The 20862-nt window shown below is 40.0% G+C and overlaps 1 protein-coding gene and 1 long non-coding RNA gene across 15 annotated transcripts in view; one reads left to right on the top strand and one right to left on the bottom strand.

Annotated features, from left to right (window-relative positions):
- Positions 1–306: 306 nt before the first annotated feature.
- On the top strand, positions 307–4591 carry LOC121014784 (uncharacterized). Its single transcript, XR_005783417.1, has 2 exons — positions 307–555; positions 3790–4591. It is a non-coding gene; the product is annotated as an uncharacterized LOC121014784 (long non-coding RNA).
- DCLRE1C (DNA cross-link repair 1C) overlaps positions 1286–20862 on the bottom strand; it is a 77593-nt gene continuing 58016 nt past the window's right edge. For all 14 annotated transcript variants that reach the window (XM_040451341.1, XM_040451342.1, XM_040451340.1 and 11 more), the window contains 2 exons: positions 20477–20571; positions 1286–3122 (listed from right to left, as the gene is read on the bottom strand). In XM_040451341.1, coding sequence (XP_040307275.1) covers positions 2206–3122; positions 20477–20571 — 1012 coding nt within the window. In that variant the 3' untranslated portion in view covers positions 1286–2205. The remainder of the gene's footprint in view (positions 3123–20476; positions 20572–20862) is intronic.

The following is a 20862-nucleotide window of genomic DNA, read 5'->3' as shown; positions in this document are numbered from 1 at the left end:
AGCGCAGCAAAGGGAAGGGGTCAGGACTGGTTAGGTAACATGAACATACCCAAGATCACATGGCTCGGGGGCAGTAAACCACCTATTTATACTGGACTCTATTTCGTACTGCTAGTTTAAACAAACTGTAAGTCTTGGATTCCTCTCTCAGGCAAATGTGGCTAGCCACTGCATTTCTTCTGTCATGTATCTTGGCATTTTGAAACTTGTTTTCACTTTTTCCTTTATACTTTACAGTTCTTAGAGTAAAAATTGAGTAGCCACTACCCCTACCTGTGCCACTACCCCTACCTGTAGTAGCCTACCCCTACCTGTGCTCTTTTTGAGAGGCATTATTGCATAGTGGCTAAGAGCATGGACTCTCGAGCTTGAATTGCCTGTATTTTCAGTCCTGACTTCACTCCTTCTCAGCTATGTGAACTAACCTCTCTGTGCCTCAGCCTCATTTGTGAGTGGGAAGAATAAACTTAACCTGCCTCAAAAGGTGGTGATGAGCATTGAAGGAGTTAATATCCAGTGTGTAAAAGAACTATCATCACAGAGTAAGCACCACATGTAAGTATCTGCTGTACTTCTGTACTGTAAACCTGTACTTTTGTAGTCTTTGGTGATCCCTGCAATTTTTTTTTTTTTTAATCAAAAGTCTGTTCTGGTGCTCTTAGCCCTTAAATTCATTCACCTGGCATTTATTGTGCCAGGTTCTCCTAAAACAAAATATGGCAGTATGTAATATTAAATGGATGATGTGATTATACAGTGCTAATATATTCAGAAGGATGTTTACAGGCATGTATTGAGTCCCCACCTTGGATTATAAACTATACTATTAAGATGAGGTCTTTAGTGTCAGTGAAATTAGTTATATTTGATTACATGACTTATTAATGAAGTGTAATTTTTAGAACTACAGATTAAAAATGAAGTCTCTGTTGTGTATTAGGCCTGTTGTAGTTACGACTGGACACTCAGTGATCTGTAATCTCTACTGGTCTCTTTAGTGATTTTATATTCACTTTGCTTTCAGGCTGTAGAACTCGTAGGAGAGATGGGTAAAATGGGATAACTGTATTTCTACCCCAGTCACACACAGTCTGGAGAATACTTCATCAAAAACTCGGAGTATCTGTGGCGTTAGAAAGAAGGGGTCAGTGCAGCAGGGTGATAATGCATATCATTGTTGGTTTAATTGACCTGCAAATTGATTTAGAGACTCCAACTTAAATTTGTTTTAAGGAAAATCTGTGCCTTTGCTTCCTTAATCTATAAAATGTCAGCATACCCAAAGTGTTGATGAATATTTGTTAATAGAACTTTATTAAACCACATATATAGCTGTATAAAAACATAATCCATTGACAGACTTTAAGGAAATCCAACAACTAGAACACACACTTTTGCCATTTCATTCTTTTCTTTTGGGTCCTAATTTCTCTCCTTTTCATTTTACCTTTGTGTTCAAACCAGCATTCAGAAGTGACCTTTTGAGATAAATAAGGGGCTGATTGTTTTAAAGAGTTTTTATGACCCAGGATGCAGCCATCTATCAGGGTGAATGTGCCATGGCGCTTGAGAACATTCTCTGTTGGGTGGAATGTTCTGTGTCAGTTGCAGTTGGTTAATGGTGCCATGGAGTTCTTCCATAGCCTTGCTCACTTCCTGTGTGCTAATTCTATTACCGATAGAGGAACAGGTAGATTTCCCAGCTCGACTGTGCATTAGTGTTTCTCCTTTGGTTTTGCTTTCTCTCTTTTGAAGCTGTTGCAGCAACGTACACATGTAGGATTGTGTCTTCTTAGTGAACTGGACCTTTTGTGAGAAATTTGTCTGATGGTAATATAGTCGTTCCAGCTTTAAGTAGTGGAAGTATTTAGATATATTTTTCCAGGCTTTACTTTTAACCTGCCTGCATCATTTGAATTGAGTTTCTTACAGACAGCATATAAAAACGTTCTGTTTCTTTCCCTGGGTTTTTTCTGGTGTGTGTTGACCACTTTCACTTAATGTAATTATTGATGTTTGGATTTAGTTCTACCTTATTTTCTGCTTTTTACCTCTATTTTTTGTTCTTTTTGCCCTTTACTGCCTTGTTTTAGGTTACATGAACATTTTTAAATATTCCATTCTGACGTGTCCATTATGATTCTGACCATTACCTCTTTGTGTAGGTTTTCTACTGGTTGCTCTAGAATGCAAGGTTTTTCATTTTTAAGTATCTGAGAATGAGCTTTTTCTTTTTTCAGTGACTATATTCTCCCCTGTTGCCAGCTTCTCATATAAATACTGTAAATGCTCTCCTTTAGGTAGCTCAGCTTCTGGTGTGGAGGGAATTTCAAAATCAGAGGAGCTCTGGGAATCTGCATTGGTGCTAAAATTTAGTAGCCTTTTTTCCTCAGGTATGTGTTTCCCACTGCTTCGAGTGGTTATTTCTCCAACACTAGGAGCCATATTTGCATCTTGATTTCTGCTTTTCAAGTCAGAATAAGTATCCTTTGGGCAAAGTACATTTTGTTCCATCTGAGAGGCAGGAATATTCTCTTTGATTCTTGGTCTATAGCTACCTTTGTTCAAGAAGGTAATATCCCCACTGTTTCTCTCTTGGGATGATAACAAAACAGTGTCCGATTGGCTGTCCCAGCCTTGACTCCCTTGTTCGGATATGTGTGTTGACTGAGAAGAATTCTGGGAAGAGATGTGAGTTGACTCTCCATCAGAGTCACTAAAAATCTTTGGCGACTGAGAGCCCCCTGCCTCTGTGGAAGAAGGGAGGTTTTCCAAACTGTCATCTGTGATTTCATCATTTCTTTTAAAGAACACTTCCCACTGTGGTACTTCTACATCAGCCTTTTGCTGGTGATGTGTGAGAGCACCCAGGTCTTCTTGAGATGAAGCTGGGGTTTGTAATTCTTCTTCACCTTCGCTGTTGGATTCTTCACATTCTATAAAGTTTGCCAAAGGAAAGGGGTGCATACTCTCTTTGTACCCTGTGCTTTGTCTCTCTTGTTCAGGCTTGCTTGGGGAAGCTGCAGTCATCAGATACACGTCAGGGTGAAGAGTTAGCTGGTATGGAACCTTGTGCCTTAGCGGTAACGGCACAGGATCATCAAAGAGGTCATCTTCCTCCTCTGTGGGGAAAAACACAACAGATGTATGGGAAACACAGAATGCAAAGGGAATCAACTTGTGCTTTTAATTTAAAATCCAATTTGTAGCATGTAGCTGTAGTTTCAATTGGTGGAGCTGCAAATAACGTGTCCCTCTTCTAAGAAAAAGGCCCCTTATTCTTAGCGTAATCTGAACAATTTACCACCCTTCAACTAATGCCAGACTTTAAGGTTGAGAATATTGATCTGTGTTCCCCAAATAAGGCCACAATGCCTGTAACAGTGTTTCTTAAACTTGGCTGAACATGAGCATCATCTGGAAAGCTTTTTTTTAAAAAAAAAAATACAGCTTTGTATCCCATTCCAGATCTACTGAATCCCTAAAGGTGGGACCCAGTAATTTAATTTTCACTTTAAGTTCTGTATGTGATTCTGTTCATCAGCCAGGTTTGCAAACTGTATGCTCTGCAAAAAGTAGATCATGAGTTGGCTGATTTAATAAAAAGTCATTTTCTAGTTTTTACTGATATCTACTTGGTACATGTCATGGGCTGTGTCCTCCAAAGTTCCTAATTTGAAGCGCTGGCCCCAATGTCATGGTATTTGGAGATGGGATATAAGATGGGATTAGTATCTTTGTAAGAAGAGGAAGACCAGCTTCTCCCTTTCCTTCTTCATGCATGCACAGCCTGTGGAAAGGCTCCTGAGTGTGTACTGAGGAGGAGAGACTGTCTGCAACCCCGGAAGTGGGCCCTTTCCAAGAACCAAATCTGCTGGCACGCTGACCTTGGACATCCCAGTCTCCAGAACTGTGCGAAATGTCTTGCTAAGTCACCCAGCCTCTAGTATTTGCCATAGCAGCCTGAGTCGGCTAAGTGCACACTGCTGGGTTGACAGATACTTGAGGGGAATGCGAATTAGATCAACTTCAACTAAATGTGCCAAATGGGATTTACTTTGATTAAGGCACATTTAGTGTCATGAACAAAGTCAACAAATGTACTTTTTTTTTAAAGCATGTTGCATTAGCAATATAATGAGCCCAATTCACTTACTTTCTTATTTTTATTTTTTAGTGAGCAAGGAGGGAGAGGGGCCAAAGGAGAGAAAGGAAATCAGGCTCCCTGCTCAGCCTACAGCCCCACATGGAGCTCAGTCCCACAAAGTGTGAGATCACGTCCTGAGCCAAAATCAGGAGTCGGGTGCCCAATCGAGTGAGGCACCAAAGGTACCCCTCCACTTAAAATCTTAAAGTCAGGAAACCTTACTTGGAGAGTGAAATTACCATAAATTGAGAAGGCTTGTAACGGGGGAAAACAAGTATTTTCTTGGTCTTTAATGGCACCTGAGAAGGAGATTAAATGCTCATGAGACAGTCTATGGCAACTTAATTGTTCTAGTATTGTCTTATAACTACCCACCTAAAAAGATAAGTGTTCCCAGTGATACAAGGATGTAGCTAAACACTACATTTTTAAGAGCTGGGTTTTTTTTTAATTTTTTTTTTCCAACGTTTTTATTTATTTTTGGGACAGAGAGAGACAGAGCATGAACGGGGGAGGGGCAGAGAGAGAGGGAGACACAGAATCGGAAACAGGCTCCAGGCTCCGAGCCATCAGCCCAGAGCCCGACGCGGGGCTCGAACTCACGGACCGTGAGATCGTGACCTGGCTGAAGTCGGATGCCTAACCGACTGCGCCACCCAGGCGCCCCTAAGAGCTGGTTTTTAAAAAATGGACCACAGAGTAGTCCTGCTCCCATGGATCATGCTCCCATGTTCCGAAGGAGACAGGTCTGGAAAAGACAGGTCAACATACACTAGGTCAAAACCAGATCAGTATGGTTCCTGGCTCTGTGTAATTCTTAAGCAACTATTGCTCTCCTTTTCTGAAAGACTTAAAGTGACTAAGATGTCTAGTACTGTATTTGGAATCAGCCTGATCTCTAAGATAGGGGGCTTCATTTCAACATACAGATTATAGATCTGTTTTAGCCAAAGTTAACTTTTTAGTAAATATTTTTGTTTCCTAAGTTTAACAGTATCACGGTATGTTTCAGCTGTAAGATAATCTGTATATTTTTCCCATCAATCCATCTGTATGTATTGAAAAACAAGTTTCTATACTATACTATCAAGTTAATTCTGACACAATGATTTCTCTGTGAAATCGGAAAGGTAAAGAACACTAAGAAGTGTTAAAATCCTTAGTAGTATTTATACAAGCTGATAAACACACTTAACCCAATGTTAAAAAGGACAAATGTTACAATTCACAGATAGTATCTATCTGTGTCTGTATAACTTGGTATAACCATATTGGAGAACTGGACATCATCTCCCAAGCACCTTAATTTCTACAATTTAACCCAATGAGAAGTGTGAAACAGACTTATGTACAATGTTGTTCATCACAATATTTGTAAAAGTTAAAAATAGGTTGTTAACCTAAGCGTACAAAGATCCGATACATCATTATATAGCCATAATGCAACGTATGCAGCTGTTAAATTGTTTTTGAACAATAACAAAAATTTCCCAATGAAAAGTTTTTCAGGGGCGCCTGGGTGGCTCAGTCAGTTGGGCGTCCAACTTCGGCTCAGGTCACATTCTCACGGTTTGTGATTCGAGCCCCTCGTCGGGCTCTGTGCTGACAGCTCAGAGCCTGGAGCCTGCTTCAGATTCTGTGTCTCCCTCTCTCTGGCCCTCCCCCACTCAAGCTCTGTTTCACTCTCTCTCTCTAAATAAACATTAAAAAAAATTTTTTTTTTCAACGTTTATTATTTTGGGGACAGAGAGAGACAGAGCATGAACGGGGGAGGGGCAGAGAGAGAGGGAGACACAGAATCAGAAACAGGCTCCAGGCTCTGAGCCATCAGCCCAGAGCCCGACGCGGGGCTCGAACTCACGGACCGCGAGATCGTGACCTGGCTGAAGTCGGACGCTTAACCGACTGCGCCACCCAGGCGCCCCAACATTAAAAAAATTTTTAAAAAAAAGTTTATTTCAGCCTGTGTGCATCTATCTGCTCTTACAGAAGGTGGTAGACAGTCCTTGCGTAAGGGGCCCTGGTCCCGACTTCAGGACTGCTGTCCACCTCTTTTTAAACACATAAAAAAAATTTTTTTTGAGAGTGCAAACAGGGGAGGGAAAGAGAGGCAGGGGGTGAGACAGAGACTCCCAAGCAGGCCCCATGCTGACAGAGAGCCCGATGCAGGGCTCAAACTCAAACCCTGAGATCATGACCTGAGCCAAAGTCAGGTGCTTAACAGATTGAGCCCCCCAGGTGCCCCATATTTAAGCATTTTTAATGTCCCTCTGAGTTCTGTAGATATTTATATATATGAAGGAGGGGGAGGAAATACATTAAAACACTATTCAAAGTAACTTAGAGTTGTGAGGTTCTATATAACTATTTTCTCAATTAGCTGCCATGGGTAGCTGCTAATTTATAAGAACAAAAACTGATTTTATAAAACTGGTCTAGGAAAATAATTGTAATAGCTAATAACTACTAAATTATGTAAAGATTTAAAAAATAGCACGAAGCACTTTATTGAAATGCTTTTCAAAGAGGCTGACAAAGACTCCTGGGTTTGCCCAAGATTTGAAAGTAAAGAAACTGGAAAAACTGGTCAGCACACTAGAAAGCACCACAGACCTTAAAGCACTCAGGATGGAATTCCAAAGTCAGTGACACATGTGGACTGAAGCAAACATGGCCCCAGTGGCTTACAAAATACATCTGCAAACACCTACTAGAGGGACTGATGCCAAAGAGTTGCCCAGAGACCTAGACCTGTACAAATAAAAGCTATAAAAATTACTACATTAACAAGGAATAAAAACACTAAGGAAGCAACAAGGAACAAAAGGAAAAAAGCTAAAACAATAAAATGGAAAAACAAACATCAATTTGAAAACTCAAACTAGTGGCCCAATCAAAAAAAAAATACATATTCAACAAAAATGTGTCATCTGGGGGAGGAGGGAAGATGGCGGCGTAGGAGGACGCTGGGCTCACCGCGCGTCCTGCTGATCACTTAGATTCCACCTACACCTGCCTAAATAACCCAGAAAACCACCAGAGGATTAGCAGAATGGAGTCGCCGGAGCCAAGCGCAGACGAGAGGCCCACGGAAGAGGGTAGGAAGGGCGGCGAGGCGGTGCGCGCTCCACGGACTGGCGGGAGGGAGCCGGGGCGGAGGGGCGGCTCGCCGGCCAAGCAGAGCCCCCAAGTCTGGCTTGCAAAAAGCGGAGGGGCCTGACGGACTGTGTTCCGACAGCAAGCGCGACTTACCTTCTGGGAGGTCATAAGTTAACAGCTCTGTTCAGAAAGCGGGAAGGCTGGAGGACAAAGGGAAGGAAAGCTGCTGAGCCCCCGGACGACAGAGCTCAGTTTGGTGGGGAACAAAGGCGCTCGCCAGCGCCATCTTCCCCGCCCATCCCCCAGCCAAAATCCCAAAGAGAACCAGTTCCTGCCAGGGAACTTGCTCGCTCCGCGCAAACACCCAACTCTGCGCTTCTGCGGAGCCAAACCTCCGGCAGCGGATCTGACTCCCTCCTGCTGCCACAAGGCCCCTCCTGAAGTGGATCACCTAAGGAGAAGCAAGCTAAGCCTGCCCCTCCTGCCCCTGTGCACCTTGCCTACCCACCCCAGCTAAGACGCCAGATCCCCAGCATCACAAGCCTGGCAGTGTGCAAGTAGCCCAGACAGGCCACCCCACCCCACAGTGAATCCCGCCCCTAGGAGAGGGGAAGAGAAGGCACGCACCAGTCTGACTGTGGCCCCAGCGGTGGGCTGGGGGCAGACATCAGGTCTGACTGCGGCTTCGCCCACCAACTCCAGTTATACACCACAGCACAGGGGAAGTGCCCTGCAGGTCCTCACCACACCAGGGACTATCCAAAATGACCAAGCGGAAGAATTCCCCTCAGAAGAATCTCCAGGAAATAACAACAGCTAATGAGCTGATCAAAAAGGATTTAAATAATATAACAGAAAGTGAATTTAGAATAATAGTCATAAAATTAATCGCTGGGCTTGAAAACAGTATAGCTGACAGCAGAGAATCTCTTGCTACAGAGATCAAGGGACTAAGGAACAGTCACGAGGAGCTGAAAAACGCTTTAAATGAAATGCATAACAAAATGGAAACCACCACAGCTCGGATTGAAGAGGCAGAGGAGAGAATAGGTGAACTAGAAGATAAAGTTATGGAAAAAGAGGAAGCTGAGAAAAAGAGAGATAAAAAAATCCAGGAGTATGAGGGGAAAATTAGAGAACTAAGTGATACACTAAAAAGAAATAATATACGCATCATTGGTATCCCAGAGGAGGAAGAGAGAGGGAAAGGTGCTGAAGGGGTACTTGAAGAAATCATAGCTGAGAACTTCCCTGAAGTGGGGAAGGAAAAAGGCATTGAAATCCAAGAGGCACAGAGAACTCCCTTCAGACGTAACTTGAATCGATCTTCTGCACGACATATCATAGTGAAACTGGCAAAATACAAGGATAAAGAGAAAATTCTGAAAGCAGCAAGGGGTAAACGTGCCCTCACATATAAAGGGAGACCTATAAGACTCGTGACTGATCTCTCTTTTGAAACTTGGCAGGCCAGAAAGAGTTGGCACGAGATTTTCAGTTTGCTAGACAGAAAAAATATGCAGCCGAGAATCCTTTATCCAGCAAGCCTGTCATTTAGAATAGAAGGAGAGATAAAGGTCTTCCCAAACAAACAAAAACTGAAGGAATTTGTCACCACTAAACCAGCCCTACAAGAGATCCTAAGGGGGACCCTGTGAGACAAAGTACCAGAGACGTCACTACAAGCATAAAACATACAGACATCACAATGACTCTAAACCCATATCTTTCTATAATAACACTGAATGTAAATGGATTAAATGCGCCAACCAAAAGACATAGGGTATCAGAATGGATAAAAAACCAAGACCCATCTATTTGCTGTCTACAAGAGACTCATTTTAGACCTGAGGACACCTTTAGATTGAGAGTGAGGGGATGGAGAACTATTTATCATGCTACTGGAAGCCAAAAGAAAGCTGGAGTAGCCATACTTATATCAGACAAACTAGACTTTAAATTAAAGGCTGTAACAAGAGATGAAGAAGGACATTATATAATAGTGACAGGGTCTATCCATCAGGAAGAGCTAACAATTATAAATGTCTATGCGCCGAATACCGGAGCGCCCAAATATATAAAACAATTACTCATAAACACAAGCAACCTTATTGATAAGAATGTGGTAATTGCAGGGGACTTTAACACCCCACTTACAGAAATGGATAGATCATCTAGACACACGGTCAATAAAGAAACAAGGGCCCTGAATGAGACATTGGATCAGATGGACTTGACAGATATATTTAGAACTCTGCATCCCAAAGCAACAGAATATACTTTCTTCTCGAGTGCACATGGAACATTCTCCAAGATAGATCATATACTGGGTCACAAAACAGCCCTTCATAAGTTTACAAGAATTGAAATCATACCATGCATACTTTCAGACCACAATGCTATGAAGCTTGAAATCAACCACAGAAAAAAGTCTGGAAAACCTCCAAAAGCATGGAGGTTAAAGAACACCCTACTAACGAATGAGTGGGTCAACCAGGCAATTCGAGAAGAAATTTAAAAATATATGGAAACAAACGAAAATGAAAATACAACAATCCAAATGCTTTGGGACGCAGCGAAGGCAGTCCTGAGAGGAAAATACATTGCAATCCAGGCCTATCTCAAGAAACAAGAAAAATCCCAAATACAAAATCTAACAGCACACCTAAAGGAACTAGAAGCAGAACAGCAAAGGCAGCCTAAACCCAGCAGAAGAAGAGAAATAATAAAGATCAGAGCAGAAATAAACAATATAGAATCTAAAAAAACTGTAGAGCAGATCAACGAAACCAAGAGTTGGTTTTTTGAAAAAATAAACAAAATTGACAAACCTCTAGCCAGGCTTCTCAAAAAGAAACGGGAGATGACCCAAATAGATAAAATCATGAATGAAAATGGAATGATTACAACCAATCCCTCAGAGATACAAACAATTATCAGGGAATACTATGAAAAATTATATGGCAACAAATTGGACAACCTGGAAGAAATGGACAAATTCCTGAACACCCACACTCTTCCAAAACTCAATCAGGAGGAAATAGAAAGCTTGAACAGACCCATCACCAGCGAAGAAATTGAATCGGTTATCAAAAATCTCCCAACAAATAAAAGTCCAGGACCAAATGGCTTCCCAGGGGAGTTCTACCAGACGTTTAAAGCAGAGATAATACCTATCCTTCTCAAGCTATTCCAAGAAATACAAAGGGAAGGAAAACTTCCAGACTCATTCTATGAAGCCAGTATTACTTTGATTCCTAAACCTGACAGAGACCCAGTAAAAAAAGAGAACTACAGGCCAATATCCCTGATGAATATGGATGCCAAAATTCTCAATAAGATACTAGCAAATCGAATTCAACGGCATATAAAAAGAATTGTTCACCATGATCAAGTGGGATTCATTCCTGGGATGCAGGGCTGGTTCAACATTCGCAAATCAATCAACGTGATACATCACATTAACAAAAAAAAAGAGAAAAACCATATGATCCTGTCAATCGATGCAGAAAAGGCCTTTGACAAAATCCAGCACCCTTTCTTAATAAAAACCCTTGAGAAAGTCGGGATAGAAGGAACATACTTAAAGATCATAAAAGCCATTTATGAAAAGCCCACAGCTAACATCATCCTCAACGGGGAAAAACTGAGAGCTTTTTCCCTGAGATCAGGAACACGACAGGGATGCCCACTCTCACCGCTGTTGTTTAACATAGTGCTGGAGGTTCTAGCATCAGCAATCAGACAACAAAAGGAAATCAAAGGCATCAAAATTGGCAAAGATGAAGTCAAGCTTTCGCTTTTTGCAGATGACATGATATTATACATGGAAAATCCGACAGACTCCACCAAAAGTCTGCTAGAACTGATACATGAATTCAGCAAAGTTGCAGGATACAAAATCAATGTACAGAAATCAGTTGCATTCTTATACACTAACAATGAAGTAACAGAAAGACAAATAAGGAAACTGATCCCATTCACAATTGCACCAAGAAGCATAAAATACCTAGGAATAAATCTAACCAAAGATGTAAAGGATCTGTATGCTGAAAACTATAGAAAGCTTATGAAGGTAATTGAAGAAGATTTAAAGAAATGGAAAGACATTCCCTGCTCATGGATTGGAAGAATAAATATTGTCAAAATGTCAATACTACCCAAAGCGATCTACACATTCAATGCGATCCCAATCAAAATTGCACCAGCATTCTTCTCGAAACTAGAACAAGCAATCCTAAAATTCATATGGAACCACAAAAGGCCCCGAATAGCCAAAGTAATTTTGAAGAAGAAGACCAAAGCAGGAGGCATCACAATCCCGGACTTTAGCCTCTACTACAAAGCTGTCATCATCAAGACAGCATGGTATTGGCACAAAAACAGACACATAGACCAATGGAATAGAATAGAAACCCCAGAACTAGACCCACAAACGTATGGCCAACTCATCTTTGACAAAGCAGGAAAGAACATCCAATGGAAAAAAGACAGTCTCTTTAACAAATGGTGCTGGGAGAACTGGACAGCAACATGCAGAAGGTTGAAACTAGACCACTTTCTCACACCATTCACAAAAATAAACTCAAAATGGATCAAGGACCTGAATGTGAGACAGGAAACCATCAAAACCCTAGAGGAGAAAGCAGGAAAAGACCTCTCTGACCTCAGCCGTAGCAATCTCTTACTCGACACATCCCCAAAGGCAAGGGAATTAAAAGCAAAAGTGAATTACTGGGACCTTATGAAGATAAAAAGCTTCTGCACAGCAAAGGAAACAACCAACAAAACGAAAAGGCAACCAACGGAATGGGAAAAGATATTTGCAAATGACATATCGGACAAAGGGCTAGTATCCAAAATCTATAAAGAGCTCACCAAACTCCACACCCGAAAAGCAAATAACCCAGTGAAGAAATGGGCAGAAAACATGAATAGACACTTCTCTAAAGAAGACATCCGGATGGCCAACAGGCACATGAAAAGATGTTCAGCGTCGCTCCTTATCAGGGAAATACAAATCAAAACCACACTCAGATATCACCTCACGCCAGTCAGAGTGGCCAAAATGAACAAATCAGGAGACTATAGATGCTGGAGAGGATGTGGAGAAACGGGAACCCTCTTGCACTGTTGGTGGGAATGCAAATTGGTGCAGCCACTCTGGAAAGCAGTGTGGAGGTTCCTCAGAAAATTAAAAATAGACCTACCCTATGACCCAGCAATAGCACTGCTGGGAATTTATCCAAGGGACACAGGAGTGCTGATGCATAGGGGCACTTGTACCCCAATGTTCATAGCAGCACTCTCAACAATAGCCAAATTATGGAAAGAGCCTAAATGTCCATCAACTGATGAATGGATAAAGAAATTGTGGTTTATATACACTATGGAATACTACGTGGCAATGAGAAAAAATGAAATATGGCCTTTTGTAGCAACGTGGATGGAACTGGAGAGTGTGATGCTAAGTGAAATAAGCCATACAGAGAAAGACAGATACCATATGGTTTCACTCTTATGTGGATCCTGAGAAACTTGACAGGAACCCATGGGGGAGGGGAAGGAAAAAAAAAAAAAAAAGAGGTTAGAGTGGGAGAGAGCCAAAGCATAAGAGACTGTTGAGAACTGAGAGCAAACTGAGGGTTGATGGGGGGTGGGAGGGAGGAGAGGGTGGGTGATGGGTATTGAGGAGGGCACCTTTTGGGATGAGCACTGGGTGTTGTATGGAAACCAATTTGACAATAAATTTCATATATAAATAAAAAAAAAATGTCATCTGGGTAGGTGCATAAAGGGACAAAATGTTAAGCTAAAAATGATTTTGTTTTCAGCCAAGAAAGAATAGCAGGAGCTACGTTTTACCTCCCCCCTGAAACAACTAAAAAACCAGACAAAATATAGCAAAGGCTCTCAAGAAATTAGACCTCAGGCAGTGAAGGACAATGACACCTGAGCGTGGGAAACAAATGACGTGAGTTCTAAGACTGCCCCGGTTCACTTGGTGACTGTTTCCAGGCAGGAAGGGTACACCCATATAGAGCCCATGGGCACTTTAGTCGAGGAGGTGACTGGGAGTCAGGAAGCCAAGGTGGTTGGAGTCTACAGAGCAGAGGCCCGGAGAGGCCCTCTAGCATTCGGCAGACTGATCGGTGCATCCTACTGAGGTAACTACTTGAGGCCAGCGTGCCTGTTCCCAACAGCCAGAGTGGAACCCCTCGATTCACAGGGTGTCTGTAAGGGTACTAAAAGGGCCTTGCCTTAGGAGTGGGAGAGTTCATTCCAGACTAAATGCTGCCCTGCTCCTACCTAACAAAGATAAAAAGCAAGACAAAAGGATCAAACTGTTCCAAGCTTCCAAGCCAGTTAACTACATGCCAGAACAAAGTGCATGAATATTTTTAGAAATCCAAAATTATGCAGAACCTAACAAGGTAAACTTTAGAAAATATGGCATCCAACAAAATATTACCAGACAAGCAGAAAGGGGAGAAAATACAGTCAATAAGAAAAAAGCCAAAATCCTGAAATGATCAAGAAAACATGGGAATAAATCTTCATGATCTTGGATTGAGCAATAGTTTCTTAGGACAGCAAAAGTTCATGCAGCAAGACAAAAATGAAATAAATTGGACTTAATCAAAACTTAAATTTTTACACTTCAACAGACGCCATCAAGAAAGTGAAGACAAGGTGTAGACTGGAAAAGAATATGTGCAAATCCTATCTGACAAAGGGGATGTACCCAGAGGATATAAAGAAATCTTACAGTGTAATAAGACCAATAATCCAATTTAAAAATGGACAAAAGATGTGAAATGGACATTTCAGCCAAGAGCATCAAAGCACATGACTTAAGCTGAAATCAGTAGTGAAATGCAAATCAAAACTACAAGGAGATGCAACTTTATATCCACTAGAATGGCTATAATTGAAAAGTACGAGCTACAATGCAGAGAAATTGGAATCCTTATAGATGGTGGGAGCAAAAAGTGTGTTCAGTTTGGAAAATAATTTCTCCTTGTTAAAAAAATGCTAAAACAGATTTATTGTGTGTATGTTACAGAATAAATGTGCCTGCCCCCAAATTCCTGTGTTGAAACCCTAACTCCCAGTGTGGTTGTATTTGGAAATGGGGACTCTAAGGAAGTAATTAAAGTAAGTTCATAGGAATGGGTCCCTGATCCAATAGGATTAGTGTCCTTATAAGCGACATCAGAGAGCCCTCTCCCCCTACTGCCCTCTGCCTCCAGCACATGCCTTTCCCCAGGAAACGGCATGTCGGCACAGCGCACCAGGACAGTGGCCAATAAGCCAAGCGAGAGAAGAGGCCTCAGAATGAAACCCACTTTGCCAGCACCTTGATCTTGGACTTCTAGCCTCCTGAATTATGAGAAATGTCTGTTATTTAAGACACCCAGTTTGAGGTATTTGTTATGGCAGCTCAGGCAGACTGAGACCACCCTCCCCACACTCACCATAACCTAGAAATTCTACTCCCATGTTATTTACCCCAAATAAAATAAATCATATGTCCACACAAAGACGTGTCTGCAAATATTCAAAGCAGCATCATTTATAACTAAAAAAGCAGAAACAACCCAAATGTCCATCAACTGGTGGATGGATAAATAAAATGCGACCAAAAAAAAAAAAAAAAGTAATGATACATACTATAAGACAGATGGGCTCTGGAAACATGCTAAGAAGCCAGGCAGAGAAGACCAAATGTTGTATGGTTCCATTTACCTGAAATGTCCAGAAGAGACAAATCTATAGATTTAGTGGTTGCCTAAAGCGGGAGGTAGTAACGCGGAGTAACTTGAAATGGGCAGTTTCTTTTTGGAGTAATGGAAATGCTCTGAAATTAGTGGCAAATGGCTGCACAAGTCTGCTAGTAATAATGATGGAAGTGTTCACCAAAAAAGAGTGAAATTTATGGTATATAAATTATACTGCAATAAAGCTTTAAAAAACTGGCAGGTTAAAGAAAAAATAAGTATTGTGGGGTTTTTAACAATAAAATGTATGGCAATAATGGCACAGACTGTGAGGAGGAAGTGGGACCAGTGTCTTAAGTTTCTTATACTGTATGATACTAGAATAATATTTGTCCTAACTTTTCACTCTGGTAGGTTAAAGATGTATACTATATACTACTAAAATAGTTACTGCCAGTAACCAACAAGAAATTAAATATAATCTATCGTTACTCCATCCAAAGGAAGGCAGAAAGAAAGAAGAAATGTAGAGGGAACAGCAAGGTGGTATATTTAAAGCTGACCATATTAGTAATCTCATTAAGCATAAATGGTCCGACCGAACACTCCAATAAAAAGACAGAAGTTACCCGATTGGCTATAGAAAACAAGACCCAAAATGCTGCCTATAAGAAACCCATCTTTAAATATGAAGACAAATTAAAAATACAGAGATGGAAAAACATATACTAACTAATCAGAAGAAAGTTTAGTAGCTATATTAACATCTGGTGAAGTATATTTCAAAGGTAGGAATATTACCAGGATTAAGAGTCATTTCCTAAATATAAGAGGACTTAACAATCTTAAACATGTGTGTCCCTGATAGCAGTGCTTCAAACTGATGAAGCGAAAAGTGATCGAATTACAAGGAATAACAAACCCACAACTGTAACGGGAGATTTCAACAACTTTCCCTCAATAATTTGCAGGGCAAAGTAGACCAGGGAAATCAGCAAGGATATGGAAGATTTGAACATTATCAGCTAACTTGACCTAACCGATATTTGTACACCACTCCACCCAACGGCAGTATATATAGTTCTTTCAAGTACAGTGAAACATTTACCAAGACAGACCATTATTCCAGACCACAAATCTCAGTAAAAATCATAACAGCATTTTCTCTAACCCCAAAATTAAATCGGACAACAAAATTATCTCAGGAAAATCCTCCAAAATTCAGAAACTCAGTAACCCATTTATTCTAAATAATCCATGCAAAGAAGAAATCAAAAGAAAAATCAAAATATTTTGAATGGAATGAAAACACAAGTCAAATCTGTGAGATAACAACTAAAGAGAGAAACTTATAGCACTAAGTGCCTGTGTTAAGGGACAAAAAAAGTCTCAAAGCAATAACCTCAGCTTCCACATTAAGAAATTTAGAAATAAAGAGCAAAATAAACCAAAAGCAAGTAGATGAAAGAAACAAAGATCAGAGTGGAAATCAGTGAAATTGAAAACAACACAACAAAGAAAAAATCAATGAAACAAAAAGCTGGGTTTTTGAGCTCAGTAAAACTGGCAAACCTCTGACTGATCAAGAAAAACTAAGATACAAATAATGTCAGGAGTGAGACAGTTGGTATCATCAGATTCTACAGATATTAAAAGGATAACAAGGGAGTATTGTGAACAAGTTTGTGCCAAAAAATTCAACTTAGGTGACATGGACAAATTCCTTGAAAGATATAAATTACCAAAGCTTACTCAAGAAAAAATAACCTGAATAGCCCTCGACTTCTTAAACAAATTGAATTTGTAGTTAAAAACCTTCCTGCAGAGAAAACTCCTGGCCCAGATGGCTTCATTGGTAAATTCTACCTATCATTTAAGAAAGATATACTGCTAATTCTTTATAAACTGTTGCAGAAAATAAAGTATGAAGAAACAGTTCACAACAAGAAGGCCAACAGTATCCAGATACCAAAAGATACCAAAACCACAAAAGATATTGCATGAAAAAGACAAAACAGCTTTAGACCAATATCACTCCTGAACACAGAAGAAAAAAATTCTTAACACAAGTTTAGGAAATCAAGTTGAGCAATAGCTAAAAAGGATAATACATCACAACCAAATGGGGTTTGCTCCAGAAATGCTAGGTTGGTTTAATACTTACAAATCAATCATTGTAATTCACCATATTAACAGACTAAAATAGAAAAACTGTATGATCATCTCAATAAATGCAGGAAAAATATTTGACAAAATCCCATATCCGTTCCTGATTAAAAAAAGTCTCTGAATACTACTGATAGAATGGACTTCCTCCATGTGATAAGAAACATCAATGAAAAGTTCACAACATCATACTTAAGGGTGAAAAAATGAATGCTTCCCTCTCCCCCAGTCCCCACAAGATTGGGAACTAGGCAGTGACATCAACCTTTGCCACTTCTATTAAATATTATAGTTGAAGTCTAGCTAGTTCGATCAGAATAAGAAATAAAAGCATCCAGACTGTAAAATTATCTATATTCAGACACACTATGATAATCTATGTAGAAATGAAGTAGAATCTACCCCAAAAATCACTAGAACTAGTAAGTGAGGTTAGCAAGGTTGGAAGATACAAGATTAAAATACAAATATCAATTGTATTTCTATATACCAGTAACAAATTGAAATGTGAAAAGGAATATAATGTACAATAGTATCCAAACAATGAAATATCTGGGGACTAATCTAACAAAAGACATATAAGACCTATACACTGAAAACCAGAAAATAATGCTGAGCAAAATCAAAGACTTACATAAATGGAGAGAGATACCATCTTCATGGATCTGAAGACTCAATGTTGCTGTCAGTTCTTCCCAAATTTAATACAATCCCAAACTCTGTCTAGTGGACATTTTTATACAAATAGCAAGCGGACTCTAAAATTCATATGGAAATGTGAAGGACATGGAATAGCCAAAACAACTTTGAAAACTAACAAAATAGTTCAACCACTTGTATCAGTTAACTTCAGAATTTATAAAGGTACAATAATCAAGACAGGGCAGTACTGATGTCAAGATAGAAATCATGGAACGAAACAAAAAGTCCAGAAGTAAACCCTCAATATATTGTCAATTGGGGCACCTGGGTGGATCAGTCAGTTGAGTGTCCGACTTCAGCTCAAGTCATGATCTCACGGTCAGTGAGTTTGAGCCCAGCGTCAGGCTTTGTGCTGACAGCTCAGAGGCTGGAGCCTGCTTGGGATTCTGTGTCTCCCTCTCTCTCTGCCCCTCCCCCACTCACACTGTCTCTCTTTCTCTCTTTCAAAAATAAAAACATTTAAAAAAATTAAAAATATATTGTCAATTGACTTTCAAGAAAAGGGCAAAGACATAAGTCTTTTCAACAAGTGGTTCTAGGATGTCTGGAATGTCTGTAGGAAAAAAACAAATACCAAAAAACCTTGAATATGTAGTTAGCACCGTATACATAAAAATAACTAGAAAATGGACCACAGACCTAAATGTAAAACCTAAAACTACAAAAACCTCTACCAGATAATAGAGGAGAAAATCATCTTTGTGACCATGAGTCAGGCAAAGAGTTCTTAGTTAGCTACAATACAAAAAAAAAGGTAAACATTAGTAAATTGAACACCATTTAAAATTTCTGCTCTTCAAAAGACTCTGCTAAGAGTCTGATAAAGCATTTACATCCAGAAACTCTCAAAACCCAACCATAAAAAAGCAACAAATTAAAAAAAAAATGGATAAAGATTTAAACAGATGCTTCACCAGTGAAAGTACACGGATGGCAGATAAGAACATTAAAGATGTTCAACCTCACTAGACATTAGAAAAATACAAATTAAAACCATGAGATATCACTGCACACACATTAGGATATCTAAAATTAGAAAGTCTACCCACACCAAATACTGGCAACAAAGTAGAACAAGAGAACTGGCAAGAATGGAAAATGGTCCAACCACTATGGAAAACAATTTGGCAGTTTCTTAAGGATAGAACTACCGTATGACCCACTCCTAGGTATGAAAGCATACATCCATACAAAGATTTGTACTTGAATGTTCATAGTTTTATTTGTAATGACCAAAAACTGCGAACAACCCGAATGTACAAGAGGTGAATGGATCAGCAAACTGGTATATCCACACAGTGGAATACTACCCATCAGTAAAAAAGAAACTACTGATACATCCAACAATACCAATAAATTTCAAAATGTGCTAAGTGAAATGAGCCAGACATATTGTATGATTCTATTTAGTATAAAATTCTAGAAAATGCTAACTAATGTACAGTGATAGATAGCAGATCGGTGGTTGCCTTGGCATGGAAGAGGACAGCAGGGGGTGGGGGACAGCTGGGAGGAATTACCAAGTGCCATAAGGAAACCTGGGGGTAATGGCTATTTTCCTGATCTTAATTATGGTGATGGCTTCTCATATATGCATATGTAAAAGTATCAAATTGGACACCTTAAACATGCAATTTATAGTATATCAATTATACTTTGGTAAAGCTTTAAAAAAACCCTACAATTAAGTTTACATATGAGAAGGATTATACGATGCCATACATGATAGATACAACATCTAAAAATACAACTGGTTTTCTAGAATCAGTACTGGAATTTGCATCTAAATGTTTTTGATTTGATTCTAAATGAGAGGAAATGCTGAAATGGAGATGGGAAACACAGGACTGGATTCGAATCCCAGCCCCATCACTTACTTCTGGCTAGGCCTTGCGGGTACTTCCTTCACCTCTAAACTTTAGTTTCCTTGTTAGTAAAAAGTGGGATGATACCCCTCGGGTGGGCTGAAGTTTAGCTGTAGTGTATGTAAAGGACCTAGCACAATACCTGCCATAGACAGTAGTTGTTTAATAAATACAATCCTGTTACCTAATCTGTTTGGTCATGTATTAGCTACATGGTACAGTAAGTGACTTTCCGCCAAAGCAATGCAAATTCAGAATCCTAACCACAAAATCTGGCTGCTGTAAAGCAGCAGATCTTTATTTGGAATCTCAAGTTCTAAATTCCTCAGAGGTTACCTCTGCTCTTCCCTGGAAAATGAAAGTAGCAATGGAAGAAGGTGACAAAGTACAGAAAATCTGTTCGTATAAGCTCTGCTGGTCAATCTGGTTGGAAATGGCAAAAGTTTCCGCTGTCAGCATTTACTAGTATCTTGAAGGAAATCTCCAAGATTAACAGCCCAGCCTGTCCTTATGGCCTATACAAACCACAAGGCCTACTTTCAGCAAGCTGAGAACACCATTCAGTACAGGCACAGTTCTCTCTGTCACCCGTTTTAAACCTGTGAAGGAGATTGGACTGCTGATTTCACAGGCTGGAGAAAGACAAAGCACTTCCTGAGACCATGGGAACAAGTCTGAGTGACAGCAGTCCCCGGCCCACCCCTGCCCAATGCAGCTTTCACCAGGCCAGAGTAGCCTTGAAACCCACACCTCTGAATCCAGGGTCATTTTCTTACCTGAGTCTAGGTGAGTTTTTCTAGCTCTCTTCAATTTTCCAAGTGGTTTATACTTTGGCTCAGTACTTTGGGAAGATCGGCATAAAGGCTTTAAGCTGAAACGAATATGAACATTATATTTTTCCTGTTGGGAAAGCTACTGGAATGTAAGCATACTTTATAGAGATTATAAAAACTTGGCCATGGGAAAAATCATATAACTACTTTTAAAAACCAAAGAGCCATGTTTAATAATTAAAAAACCACTTCACTATAATTAAGTGGTAAATATGAGCACTTAAATACAACCTGGTACATAGCTATCTAATTGTAGGATTAAGGGAAAGCAAAACCCATGTATTTGCTCTTGCTTTACAGAAAAGCAGTTCCCTATTCTGCAAGACTAT

The sequence above is a fragment of the Herpailurus yagouaroundi genome, unplaced genomic scaffold, assembly GCF_014898765.1.
Source record: "Herpailurus yagouaroundi ecotype Mexico unplaced genomic scaffold, PumYag 203, whole genome shotgun sequence".
Classification (NCBI taxonomy): Eukaryota; Metazoa; Chordata; class Mammalia; order Carnivora; family Felidae; genus Herpailurus; species Herpailurus yagouaroundi.
The sequence above is the reverse complement of the archived record's forward strand: the minus strand, read 5'-3'. Positions and strand labels throughout refer to the sequence as shown.